This window comes from Phyllobates terribilis, unplaced genomic scaffold (genome assembly GCF_046119375.1).
Source record: "Phyllobates terribilis strain yellow unplaced genomic scaffold, ASM4611937v1 Scaffold_2__4_contigs__length_985480577, whole genome shotgun sequence".
NCBI lineage: Eukaryota > Metazoa > Chordata > Amphibia > Anura > Dendrobatidae > Phyllobates > Phyllobates terribilis.
The window spans coordinates 688,239,118-688,253,286 of NW_027362762.1; the positions used below are offsets into that span (position 1 = coordinate 688,239,118).

The following is a 14,169-nucleotide window of genomic DNA, read 5'->3' on the forward strand; positions in this document are numbered from 1 at the left end:
TGGCAACCTGATGGAGGTCAGTATAGATGGACTAATAGACCAAGTCCCACACACCGCTAGAAGCCCAAATATTTTTTCAGAGCTAGATGCAGAAAAAAATTATTTTTAATTTGCAACCTGATGGAGGTCAGTATAGATGGACTAATAGACCAAGTCCCACACACCGCTAGAAGCCCAAATATTTTTTCAGAGCTAGATGCAGAAAAAAATTATATTCAATTTGCAACCTGCTGGAGGTCATTATAGAAGGACTAATAGAACAAGTCCCACACACTGCTAGAAGCCCAAATATTTTTTCAGAGCTAAATGAAGAAAAAAATTATTTTTAATTTGCAACCTGATGGAGGTCAGTATAGATGGACTAATAGACCAAGTCCCACACACTGCTAGAAGCCCAAATATTTTTTCAGAGCTAGATGCAGAAAAAAATTATTTTTAATTTGCAACCTGATGGAGGTCAGTATAGATGGACTAATAGAACAAGTCCCACACGCTGCTAGAAGCCCAAATATTTTTTCAGAGATAAATGAAGAAAAAAATTATTTTTAATTTGCAACCTGATGGAGGTCAGTATAGATGGACTAATAGACCAAGTCCCACACACTGCTAGAAGCCCAAATATTTTTTCAGAGCTAGATGCAGAAAAAAATTATTTTTAATTTGCAACCTGATGGAGGTCAGTATAGATGGACTAATAGACCAAGTCCCACACACCGCTAGAAGCCCAAATATTTTTTCAGAGCTAGATGCAGAAAAAAATTATATTCAATTTGCAACCTGCTGGAGGTCAGTATAGAAGGACTAATAGAACAAGTCCCACACACTGCTAGAAGCCCAAATATTTTTTCAGAGCTAAATGAAGAAAAAAATTATTTTTAATTTGCAACCTGATGGAGGTCAGTATAGATGGACTAATAGACCAAGTCCCACACACTGCTAGAAGCCCAAATATTTTTTCAGAGCTAGATGCAGAAAAAAATTATATTCAGTTTGCAACCTGATGGAGGTCAGTATAGATGGACTAATAGAATGATGCTATGCCCAAAAGATTTTACTTCACTAGGTGCAGTAAAAAAATTGGTATTCTATACACAGGTGGTATATCTTGCAACACAGATAGGCTACTCCACTGACTAACACACTCTGCAATAGGCCAAAAAGGATTAGCTTTGCTAGATTCAGCCAAATGCTGTGAAAAAAACTTGCACAGCACTGGCACAGACCTGCCTGGCAAAAACTGATAGGAACTGATGTAACCTAGTCCTGAAAAGGACTCCAATTACAATTAGTCTTTACTCCCACAATCTATCTATTTAAGAGCACAGACCTGCCTGATAAAAGTCGTAGGAAATGCTGTAACCTAGTCCTTAAAAGGACTGCAATCACAACTATTCCCTACTCCCAAGCTATCTGTATATTTGTGCGCAAATTGGCTTGAAATTAACAAGGTATAGCGCACACAGCAACAGCGGTGCCGTCTAACACGCAGCTGCAGCAGTGAGAAAATGGTGGCGACGGGGAAAATGGCTTGGTCTTATAGGGCAAGGACATGTGACATACACTGCCAATCACACATGCCCTTGCTTGTGTGAAAAAAAGCACTTCGCTCCGTGTGTGCGCTGCTGATAGGCTGACAGATTGCACCTCCCCACTGCAAATGCGGGAAAGAGAAAAAAAAATGGAGATCTTCATTGTTCCTGCAGAGATCCATCCCCTGCCCCTCCCCCCGCCCCGCTGTACACTCAAACTGCGTATTAACATTAATTTTCATCATTACTGAGAAAAAATCCAGTTATGATTTTGGTGCACGAACAGTTATCGAACATAACCTCGAACAGCCGAATTTTTCTCAAATTGTTCGTGTTCGCCGACCGGCTCGAACACCGCCCAAAACAGCTCGAATTTGAGATTGGCGAACAGTTCGAGTAGAACAACGCTCATCTCTAGTGTTGAGCCACCCCCGTAGTGTTCGAGTTCGGTTCGGTTCGTCGAACACCCGTGTGTTCGCCGAACTGTTCGTCGAACACCTTCGAACACCGTTAAAACCAATGGCAGGCAAACAAAAACACATAGAAACACATAGAAAACACTTTCAAAGGTGTCCAAAAGCTGACAAACTGCTCAGAAGACACAACTAACACATGGAAAAGTGACAAGTACATATAGTCATGCGAAAAGAAAAGAGGTGGAGGAGTAAAAGGAGGGGGAGACACAGATATAGGCATGTCATGCCCTTCTAAAATCCAAAAAGTGAGAAGCCGAGACGGCCAGTCCGCTCCTGCCCGTGCCACCTCCGTGTCGCCGGGTTTGTGCCAGAGCCGCGGTGAACCCTGACGGCCAGCCCCCCTCTCCCAATACTGGTGCCTGTCCGCTGGTGGGTCGAGAGAGCCCCCCTGTGGTGGAGGCAGCTCTAAGCTTTTTAATTTAAATTGTTCCTCTAATTTGAATGAATACACTTTAAATCCATTTACAAGGATCTATTGGAGGGCAAGTCTCATGCCAGCAGCCGCGTAATTCCAGCTCCAGTAGCGTCCACTAAAGCTGCTGCAGTTAAAAAGCTTTTATAAGGATCGAGCTCGGCTGTCCACCGCAAGGCATCCTAGTGCCAGTCCCAGCCCCTATGCCTTGGGGTGCCTCCTGATGCTCTTCACTAAGTATCCCGTGGTCCCGAAGCATTTCCTTTGAAAAAATTAAGTGTCCAAACTACAGGTGGTGTAGCTTGCTTAACAGCCGGGATAATCCGCTGACTAGCAGACACTGCTACTAGGCACAAAGTATTTCCTGGGCTAGATGCAGTTAAAAATTTGTAAGTAGATACTCTCGTTGGATGCTGAGAAAGCATTCCATAGAGTCTCCTGGCACGCCATATATGATTCTCTTAAAAAGCTTGGGGTAGGGGTCTAGGGGACCCTTTTATAGACAAAATCACGGCCCTGTATCACAATACGTCACCTAGGCTGAAGATAAATGGAACTGTAGCACCGAGGGCTCGGTTGCTACAGACGTATTGCACCTCACCCAGAGGTGTGATATCTCACTCTCAGATAAGGATGGAGTGTGGATCAGGACCCGACACCTGCATGCATTACACCACATTGCCGTGGGGCAGGGCGACCAATATGCCCCTGAGATGGGCACGACAGTCCCTGTCCCTGGCTGGAGTGGGGGGAGGGAACACTGAGGAAGGGGAACCCTGCAGTGCAGGAGCAGGGAGGAAGCAGTTCCTGGGTGCATTGAGAAGGGAGTATAAAAGGTGGGCACCATCTTAGTTCAGTGCAGAGAAGTCTGAGCAGAAGTGGCAGGGAGCAGGGGCTCTGCATGAGCTCTGCTCCGGAGGCGGGCCTAGTAACAGAGGCCCAGGCCTGCAAGAGGGAGAAGGAAGGAAGAGGAGCGGAGAAGGCTCCAGGAACGAGGAATGAAGGGATCCCAGGGGTGCGGACGGGCGAGTCGCCACCGCACGCCCGAATCCACCTGCGTGGAGGGGTCAGGCCAAAGGGGAAGACCGGTCCCCGAACTAGTGGAGGCAGGAAACGACCCTCAGCTAGAAACCGGAGGCTCTGACATTTTATGTGGCGCAGCCCCTTGCTCCACCCGCTAGGAAGGCACCACATAGGGTCAGGGAAACTGGCGCCAAGTTTACCAAGAGGAGGCCCGAGGCAGCCGGACAGAAGTGTTGGTAAGAAAGGCCAGACAAAGGACACACAAAGGGGGTCCTGTGAAGCGCTCCAAAGTTATCTGGGAGTTGTCTGAGCCCCTCACCTGGTGAGCACAGTACGACGTGGGCAGCCGTTACCTGCAGACGTGGTCTGGATAATAAGAACTGTGAGTAAAGGCCCTGAACTGCATCACTGACTCCGTGTCGTTACTGCTGCTGCCCTGCACCATCACCCCCATCCTCCGCATACACTGCCCTGAGGCTATACTCCTCCCGTGGGGAGTTATGCTACGCTCTGCTGCACCCACAACACCAGCCTCAGCGGTCTGCCCTGTAGCGGCGGTTCACTCTGACCGCAATCCACGGGTGGCGTAGTCGGACATTTAAACATCAAAACCACATAAATAGTTCCGCCACTGGTTTGACCGCCCTGAGCCACGGAACCGGATTGCCGCCACGAAGACTACAACCACCAGCATCCACCAAAAAGGGTCCGGCTCCGGGTGTCCCAAGGCCCAGGGGGTGCGTCAGAACATTTTCATCACCTTTCACAATCACCAATGGGACAAGGCAGGGATGTCCTCTGTCCCCTCTCTTATATATCCTAGTGACGGAGCACCTGCTCTCATCAATTCGCCATAACCCCAATATTAGGTGGATTGAGGTGGGAGGCACCGAGTACAAGTGCTCTCTATTTGCTGATGATGTCCTAGTATATATCACTCAATCACATATATCCATCCCTGCTGTTATGGCTGAAATAGATCACTTTGTTACATGGTAAAATTTTAAAATCAATGCAGCGAAGTCTGAGGCCCTCGATGTCTCCCTCCCTAAATCCATATAGGATTCCATCCAGTCCAACTTTCCCTTTGCCTGGCCCTCACAGGGTATCAAATACTTAGGAATTCCTATTCATAGAGACCTCTCCCATCTATGTTATCTTAATTTTGGGCCCTTTATTGAACAATTCCATACAGACCACGGTTGGCAAGTTGGAACTGTGAGATTCACTACGTGCACCACTGGTATTTTGTGGAAAAGCACATGTAAAATTCTGCAACAGTCTCTGCTGATACTCCTGCATGCGTGCATCCCTTTCTATGGCAGGAATAATTTCTGCAAATTTACTTTTGTACCGGGGATCTAACAGTGTGGCAACCCAGTAGTCAGGATTATTTCTAATTCTCACAATTCGAGGGTCATGTTGCAGGTAGTGCAGCAAGAAGGCACTCATGTGTGTTGCGCATCCAGGAGCACCAAGTCCCTGTTGTGTTGGTGGCGAGGTAACAATCATGCTTCCTTCCTCTGTCCTCTCCCCCCAACCTCGCACAACAGAAATGTGATCAAGGTCTCCCTCATCTGATGAGTCTTCCATCAGTTCGTCCTCCACTTCTTCCTGGGCTCCTGCACCTTCCTCACTAGTTTGGCTGCTACCATGCGCCCTGGTAAAATCATCTCCCCCACCCTCACATGCCTGCCGCCCTGGTGCTGCCGACCGTCTGGACCTTGCAGATGTTAACCCTTCCGCATACAACTCCTCCTCCTCTACTTCCTCCACCTCCTCTTGTGCCACCACCTGACTCCGAATTCTGTTTAACATGTGCTCCAGCATGTAAATCACCGGAATAGTCATGCTGATAATGGCATCGTCAGCACTAAACATCTTCGTCGCCATTTCAAAACTGTGCAGAAGGGTGCATAGGTCCCTGATCTGAGACCACTCCTCCAGCGTGATTTGCCCCACCTCTGAATCTCGTTGGCCCAGGCTATACGTCAGAACGTATTGCACCAGGGCTTGTCGGTGCTGCCACAGTCGCTGCAACATGTGCAGAGTTGAATTCCACCGGGTAGGCACATCGCATTTTAGCCGGTGAAGTGGCAGGCCCAACGACTTCTGTAGAGATGTAAGTCGCTGAGCTGCGGGATGCGAACGGCGGAAGTGAGCACACAGCGACCGTGCCCTCTGCAGAAGGCCATCTAGTCTGGGATAGTGGGCTAAAAATTGCTGGACAACCAGGTTCAACACGTGAGCCATACAAGGCACGTGTGTGACATTGCCCCGGCGAAGGGCCGCACCCAGGTTTGCAGCATTGTCGCACACGGCCTTCCCTGGTTTCAGGTCCAGTGGAGACAACCATTCATGAAATTGGTTCTCCAGAGCTGACCACAACTCCTCAGCTGTGTGACTCACATTTCCCAGACATTTCAATGTAAAAACCGCCTGATGACGTTGAGCCCTACTGCCAGCATAGTAAGGAGGTGTGCAGGATCCCTTCTGCGCAGTTAGAAAGCTTGTGGCATGACCAGACAGGCTTTGGGTGCAGGTGGAAGACCGAGAGGAGGTTGAGGAGGCAGAAGCAGTGGAGGAAAAATGACATAAAGAGGATTGACGCACAACTCGTGGGGACGGCAAGACTTGGACAGCAGCCCCTTGTCCTGCTGTCACCATAGTTACCCAGTGCCCAGTCAGCGACATGTAACGCCCCTGTCCATGCCTACTCGTCCAAGTGTCTGTGGTGAAATGTACCCTGTCACACACAGAGTTTCTCAAAGAAGCGGTGATGTTGTGTGCGACATGCTGGTGGAGCGCAGGCACACCTTTCTTTGAGAAGTAGTGCCGACTGGGCATCTGGTACTGGGGCACTGCGACGGACATAAGGTCTTGAAAATCCTCTGTGTCCACCAGGCGGAAAGGCAGCATTTCTGTAGCCAAGAGCTTGCAGATGGTGAAATTCAACCTCTTAGCTTTCTCATGGCTAGGAGGAAATGGTCTTTTACTTGTCCACATCTGAGGGACCGAGGGCTGGCTATTGTGCTTAGACGGGGTTGATAAGGGTGTCCCCGGCAAACTGCCGGTCTGTGAGGAAGATGCAGGCGGACATGTTAGGTTGCCTTGATCCAAAGGTGGTGCTATCGATGTCGGACAGCGCTCAAGACCAGCTGGTGTTACCACCTCCAAAGAAAATGATGACCTGCCAATCACGCTGGCTGTTGCGGGTAAAGAGGTGGCAGGTCTGCGCCCCAAAACAGGTGTGACTGCTGTCCCCCCAGTCACAGAGGATGAAGAGGCCGCGGATGCACAAGATATGGCAGACGGTGGTTGGCCCGGCCGGCTAGACCGCATTGTAGCACACTGAGCTTCCCACTGCAACTTATGCTTCATGTCCATGTGCCGGTTCATGCATGAAGTACTCAAACTATGTATTTTTTGGCCTCTACTTAGCTTTTGCTGACAAATGTTACAGATAACACGAGTTGGGTCATCTTTATCGATCTGAAAAAATGCCCAGGCTATGCAAGGCTTAGCACCCATGCGACCTGAAGAGCCACCACGACTTGTGGTGAGAGGCAGAGTTGTGTTTGAGGATGCAGTTGTTGACGTGCTTCCAGTACTACGTCTCTGTCCAGGAAGGCGCAACCTGACCTCGTCGTCACTAGCATCTTCCTCCACCTCCTCTGCTAACCTCATCTCTTGGCTGACTGTGGGTTGACAGTAAGTGGGATCTCCGACCTCATCATCATCACCCTGTGCGTTATCACACCCGTCGTCCTCAGAGCCAACCTGTTCCTGCCCTGACAAAAAACTAAAGTTGTCGCTCCAATCAGGTATTTGAGTCTTATCATCGTCTTCCTCATTGTCTCCACCAACAGGAGTTACAGTTTGGGAATGAGGGTCTACATTATGGTCAGAACCTTCTGCGTCTGGTCCTGGATCCGACTCATAAACATTCTGGGCATCAGTGCAGATCATTTCCTCGTCTGGATTCACAGAAGCGCTGGAGTCGACCTCTGATTCCCAGGCTATAGTATGAGTAAACAGCTCTGCAGACTCAACCATCTGTTCTACCTCATACTCAGACGGGCAGCTGGAGATTTGGGAGCTGTGAGGAAGCAAGTGCGATTTGGGTGACACCTTTGAGGACTGGAGTATTTGTGATGTTGAAGTTGATGTGGAGGATAGCCCACTTAAAGGAGCACTTGATATCCGTTGAAGCACCTGCTGTTTTTGTGCCTCATCTGGAATTTGTAGCGATTGGCGTGGCCGTAAGAAAGGGATCTTATCACATTGTCCGCTAAAAGAAGTAGACATTTTAGTTTGGCTGGAAGATGGTCTTTCTTCTGCACCTACCCCACGGACACAACCTTTTTTCCCCTTCCCAATACGCCTATTCCCCTTTCCACCAGCAGCAGGCCTTTTTCCACTCATTTTGGTGGTTAACTAATTCACAACTCTGGAGTTGTTTGCACAAAAAAACAATGGATGGTAACCGAGCAGAGCTGAGTGGCCAAACTGTGGTATTAGGCCAAAACTATTGGCTGGGTTAGATGCAGAAAAAAATTATTTTTAATTTGCAACCTGATGGAGGTCAGTATAGATGGACTAATAGACCAAGTCCCACACACCGCTAGAAGCCCAAATATTTTTTCAGAGCTAGATGCAGAAAATTTTTTTATTCAATTTGCAACCTGATGGAGGTCAGTATAGATGGACTAATAGACCAAGTCCCACACACTGCTAGAAGCCCAAATATTTTTTCAGAGCTAGATGCAGAAAATAATTATTTTTAATTTGCAACCTGATGGAGGTCAGTATAGATGGACTAATAGACCAAGTCCCACACACTGCTAGAAGCCCAAATATTTTTTCAGAGCTAGATGCAGAAAAAAATTATTTTTAATTTGCAACCTGATGGAGGTCAGTATAGATGGACTAATAGAACAAGTCCCACACGCTGCTAGAAGCCCAAATATTTTTTCAGAGATAAATGAAGAAAAAAATTATTTTTAATTTGCAACCTGATGGAGGTCAGTATAGATGGACTAATAGACCAAGTCCCACACACTGCTAGAAGGCCAAATATTTTTTCAGAGCTAGATGCAGAAAAAAATTATTTTTAATTTGCAACCTGATGGAGGTCAGTATAGATGGACTAATAGACCAAGTCCCACACACCGCTAGAAGCCCAAATATTTTTTCAGAGCTAGATGCAGAAAAAAATTATATTCAATTTGCAACCTGCTGGAGGTCAGTATAGAAGGACTAATAGAACAAGTCCCACACACTGCTAGAAGCCCAAATATTTTTTCAGAGGTAGATGCAGAAAAAAATTATATTCAATTTGCAACCTGATGGAGGTCAGTATAGATGGACTAATAGACCAAGTCCCACACACTGCTAGAAGCCCAAATATTTTTTCAGAGCTAGATGCAGAAAAAAATTATATTCAGTTTGCAACCTGATGGAGGTCAGTATAGATGGACTAATAGAATGATGCTATGCCCAAAAGATTTTACTTCACTAGGTGCAGTAAAAAAATTGGTATTCTATACACAGGTGGTATATCTTGCAACACAGATAGGCTACTCCACTGACTAACACACTCTGCAATAGGCCAAAAAGGATTAGCTTTGCTAGATTCAGCCAAATGCTGTGAAAAAAACTTGCACAGCACTGGCACAGACCTGCCTGGCAAAAACTGATAGGAACTCATGTAACCTAGTCCTGAAAAGGACTCCAATTACAATTAGTCTTTACTCCCACAATCTATCTATTTAAGAGCACAGACCTGCCTGATAAAAGTCGTAGGAAATGCTGTAACCTAGTCCTTAAAAGGACTGCAATCACAACTATTCCCTACTCCCAAGCTATCTGTATATTTGTGCGAAAATTGGCTTGAAATTAACAAGGTATAGCGCACACAGCAACAGCGGTGCCGTCTAACACGCAGCTGCAGCAGTGAGAAAATGGTGGCGACGGGGAAAATGGCTTGGTCTTATAGGGCAAGGACATGTGACATACACTGCCAATCACACATGCCCTTGCTTGTGTGAAAAAAAGCACTTCGCTCCGTGTGTGCGCTGCTGATAGGCTGACAGATTGCACCTCCCCACTGCAAATGCGGGAAAGAGAAAAAAAAATGGAGATCTTCATTGTTTCTGCAGAGATCCATCCCCTGCCCCTCCCCCCGCCCCGCTGTACACTCAAACTGCGTATTAACATTAATTTTCATCATTACTGAGAAAAAATCCAGTTATGATTTTGGTGCACGAACAGTTATCGAACATAACCTCGAACAGCCGAATTTTTCTCAAATTGTTCGTGTTCGCCGACCGGCTCGAACACCGCCCAAAACAGCTCGAATTTGAGATTGGCGAACAGTTCGAGTAGAACAACGCTCATCTCTAATAAAGAGGTCATTCTAGGAGCTTCATAGAATGGAAAGAGAATGTTAAGAACATATGCTTTATTCTTTGTTCATTTTATCTGTTTATGAGAAAGCACTTTGGCTTTTGCAGCACTCCTAGAAGTATTAATTAAATCACCGAAAAAAAATAGAAATTTGCTTGGAAGCGTTGCTATTGTTGATACCGATCTGGATCACTGCCGAGTTCTGGAGTTTTGCCTGATGAGTCTGCAGAAAGAAGTAATACATATTACTATTTAACAGAAAATACATAAACACAAGAGAAAGCAATGCCCACAATCAATTATAAAGTCAAGAAATAAAAAGTGGAAAAATGAATAAATAGTAATGGCCTTAGCCACAGTCTACATATTACAAGTCTATATAAAGAAGCTGGGCTACACTACACTGATTTATAGTAGTATTCAAAATAATAGCAGTGTGTTCAAAAACATGAGTTAAGAACAAAATCTTTATACTAGTTTTTATTTCCATGCATTGGGAACATTGCACACTGTTTTCTCATTCAAAACATGAAGAGAAATGTACCATATATTAATTTTTAACTACTTTACAGAAAATAACAAAAAAGTGAACATTTTTTTGAGGATTTAGCATTCCTGTGAATCACTAACCTAATATTTAGTTGTATACCCACAGCTTTTTAGAACTGCTTCACATCTATGTTGCATTCAGTCAACCAACTTCTGGCACCTGTCAACTGTTATTCCAGCCCAGGATGCTTTGAGTACATCCCACAATTTTTTGGCATTTGCTGGCTTTGCCCCAGAAACGACATTTTTGATGTCACCCCAAAAGTGTTCTACTAAAGTCCAATTCTGTTGGACTGGAACCAATATTTTGCTAGTTTACTGGTGTGTTTAAGGTTGTTGTCTTGTTGAAACACCCATTTCAAGGGCATATCCTTTTCAAGTATTTTTATATATGCAAATTGGTCCATGATCCCTAGTATTCGGTAGATAGGGCCGGTACCATAGTAAGAGAAACATGCCCATATCATGATGCTTGCACCACCATGCTTCATTGTCTTCACAGAGTACTGTGGCTTGAATGGGGGTCGTCAGACGAACTATCTGCGGCCCTTGGAACCAAAAAGAACAATTTTACTTTCATTAGTCCACAAAATGTTTCTCCATTTCTCTTTAGGCCAGTTGATGTGTTCTTTGGCAACTTGTATCTGCTTCAGTACATGTCTCTTTGTTAACAGTGGGACTTTGCAGGGACTTCTTGCTAAGAGATTAGCTTCACACAGGCGGGTTCTAACTGTCACAGTACTCAAAGGTAACTTGAGACTGTCTTTGATCATCCTGGAGCTGATGATTGGCTGAGCCTTTGCCATTCTGGCTATTCTTTGATCCATTCAAATAGTAGTCTTCCATTTTCTTCCACATCTCTCTGGTTTTGCTTTCCATTTTAAATCATTGGAGATAATTTGAGCTGAACAACCTATCATTGTCTGCACTTCTTTATAAGTTTTACCCTCTCCATTCAACTTTTTAATCAAAGTATACTGTTCTGCTGAACAATATCTCGAACGACCCATATTTCTCGGGCTTTCAAGGAGAAATGCTTGTGCAACATGTGCTGGCTTCACCCTTAAATTAGGGCCACCTGACTCACACCTGTTTCTTCACAGAATGATTGACCTCACTAATTGAACTCCACACTGCTATTATTTTGAACACATCCCCTTTCAATTGATTATTCAAATACACAGACTCAAAAACCTGCAGATCATGAATGCTGAGTCTTTGGGTTTTCTTAGAATCTACTGCACCAACTGGTACATTTTTGACATGTGATAATATAATTTATACCAAAAACAGTGATTAATCTGGTTAGTCATATTGTACTGCTATTATTTTGAACACTACTGTACATATTTCTTATTTATTTTCTTGGTTTAGTTGTTTTAGTTTCTTGGTTTTACATATCAGTTTTACAGTCCAACCACCAACAATTCAACTGAACTTGCATAACCATAGATGTGTAAAAACCATGTGCAACCAGCCTATAGCCGGCTGTACGCATGTAAGTAGCCATGGGTAGATCCACCTACATTTGGTGTGATCACCTTAGCCTCTGATGTCTGTCATACACCTCTGATTAAAGGGCCTCATACACATTAGATAGCTGTGAGCTGACTGTTATCTCTCACCACTCTCCCATACACAGAAGTGTTTGATCTGCTGAGCGCCCTTGTGTTCTTTATGAGATAGCCGCTGCCAGACTCCTCTGGCTGCAGCTTGTCTTGCCAAAAACAAGAGAATCAGCAATCCAAAATCGGACACCCGAAATCCTTATCTCACCCAACATCATCTGTTGGCAAGGAGTTGAAAGGCACCCGTACAGATTAGACTGTTGGCCAAGCCGACCAATACCAGTGGATTCGGCCAACAGTAGTCTAATGTGTATCAGGGCCTTAACAGCTGATGTTACTAAAATTAACTGGATCTCCCAATGTCCTGCAGATCTAATTTCATGGCCAACCTAAAGGTGGGTGTCTATATACTACCGACAGCTATCCCTCCCTAATCCCCCATATACATGAATACTCTGCTGGGTGGTAGTTTTCAATGAGGAGAGAAGAGAAAACAACTATCAAACATATCTAATAGTGGTTTATCTCCTGGGAAAACAGAAGAAGTGGACATCATCTATGGGGAAGATTTAGCAAGCTGTCATGAAGATCAGGTAGTTCAGTTCTGCCAAAATCATTAAACTTAATGGGGGCCTTAAAAGGGTTGTCCTATATTACGCATGGTAAGGTTTTAATACTAGAGGTTAGGACCATCCCGAATTTGGGTACACCTTGACGTTGGTGGGATGGCTTTTACTTATTTACTTACAGCAAGGTATATGTTAATTTTGTTTGTCTTGGATTTTGTCTGTTTTATGGCCAGTGTGAACATGCTCCTATTTTGCATGCATATCAACTTACACTCCAGTAAATTTTTTTTTGATTCTATGGGCTGAATATTACATTTAAATAGCTTCCCATTGGTGTGTGTTCATGTTCGGGACCCGGTCCTGCTCAGCCCTTATCCACACTGATGTTACTATGACGCATGGTAAGGTTTTAACACTAGAGGTTAGGACTAGTGTTGAGCGAGCACTAAAATGCTCGGGTGCTCGAAGCTCGGGCCGAGCTCGTCGTGATACTCGGGTGCTCGACCTGAGCAACGAGCCCAATGTTAGTCTATGGGAGACTCGAGCATTTTTGCGGTGGCACCCCCGGCAGTCTTTTAAAAGCCTAACAAGTGCCCAAAACGATAGTGACAGTGCTCAAATGACATGGGGACAGCATGGGGATCGCCCCAGGAAGCATTTCTGACCCCCAGGTCACTGCTGTCAACAACGTGGTCAGAGGTATTAAGCCACTTTTACGGGCTCACAATAAAACGTTCAAAAACGAAAGTGAAACTTTTTTCCTGTGAAATATGTTAAGGAACATCCTTTCCAGGGAAAAGACTTGTGTATAAGTTAAAATAAATTACCAAAAACAAAAATACTCCTCCATACCTTCGGCTATGTTCACAAGTAGCATTTTTTATGCGTTTTTGCACTTTTGTATTGCTTTCAACTATGACAAATGCATTCACCGGGAAATGTCAATTTAACATTTTACAACCTTATCTGGCCATGTGCTGTGTGACACATGCATAAAGTGCTGAAAAGACATGGGAACAGCATGGGGAAGACCCCTGGAAGCATCTCTGACTCCCAGGTCACTGTCTAAAAGTGTGCCCATCATAAGTGATCCTTGCCGCATCAGAAGATGCAGACTTGCAACTATCTCCATGCAAGTTCTAGTCCCAGGGCAGTGTTCAATTGTACCTCCCCCATTCCTTGCAATAGAAGCGCAAGTATGCAGCCTGCCACCCACCCACCCCCAGGCTGCAATACCATACTCCTTGCTTGCTTGAACTTGAAATTGGGCCTTTTAGGCATGTGGAGGCGGAATCTGGCCACCACGTCATGGCTGTGTTGGCGGCCTGGAATCCATACTCAGTCCCCAGCCGCCCGGCGGCCGGGTGTCCATACTCGGTCCCCAGCCGCCCCGCGGCCAGGTGTCCACACACGGTCCCCAGCCGCCTGGGGGCAGCCGGGTGTCCATAAACGGTCCCCAGCCGCCCTTATTTCTCCTTGGAACATCCCCCCACACACTTTTCTTAGCCCGGCCTGCTTTAGGCAGCATTGGACGAGCCCACCAGAGAACCAGACTCCTCCGGTGGGCCCTGGTTAAGGCAGCGTAACATAAAGTCAGCCATGCGTGCCAGACTGGTAACGGGCAAGATTTCCGTG

The 14,169-nt window shown here is 45.7% G+C and overlaps 1 protein-coding gene across 6 annotated transcripts in view; it reads right to left on the reverse strand.

The window, feature by feature from the left end:
• Window positions 1-14,169, reverse strand: part of MFSD4A (major facilitator superfamily domain containing 4A) — a 210,166-nt gene that overhangs the window by 15,154 nt on the left and 180,843 nt on the right. For 5 of the 6 annotated variants that reach the window (XM_073666969.1, XM_073666964.1, XM_073666965.1 and 2 more), the window contains one exon: window positions 9,983-10,071. The exons of the other annotated variant lie outside the window; for it this stretch is intronic. In XM_073666969.1, the coding sequence (XP_073523070.1) occupies window positions 9,983-10,071 (89 nt within the window). The remainder of the gene's footprint in view (window positions 1-9,982; window positions 10,072-14,169) is intronic. 6 annotated transcript variants of the gene reach the window in all.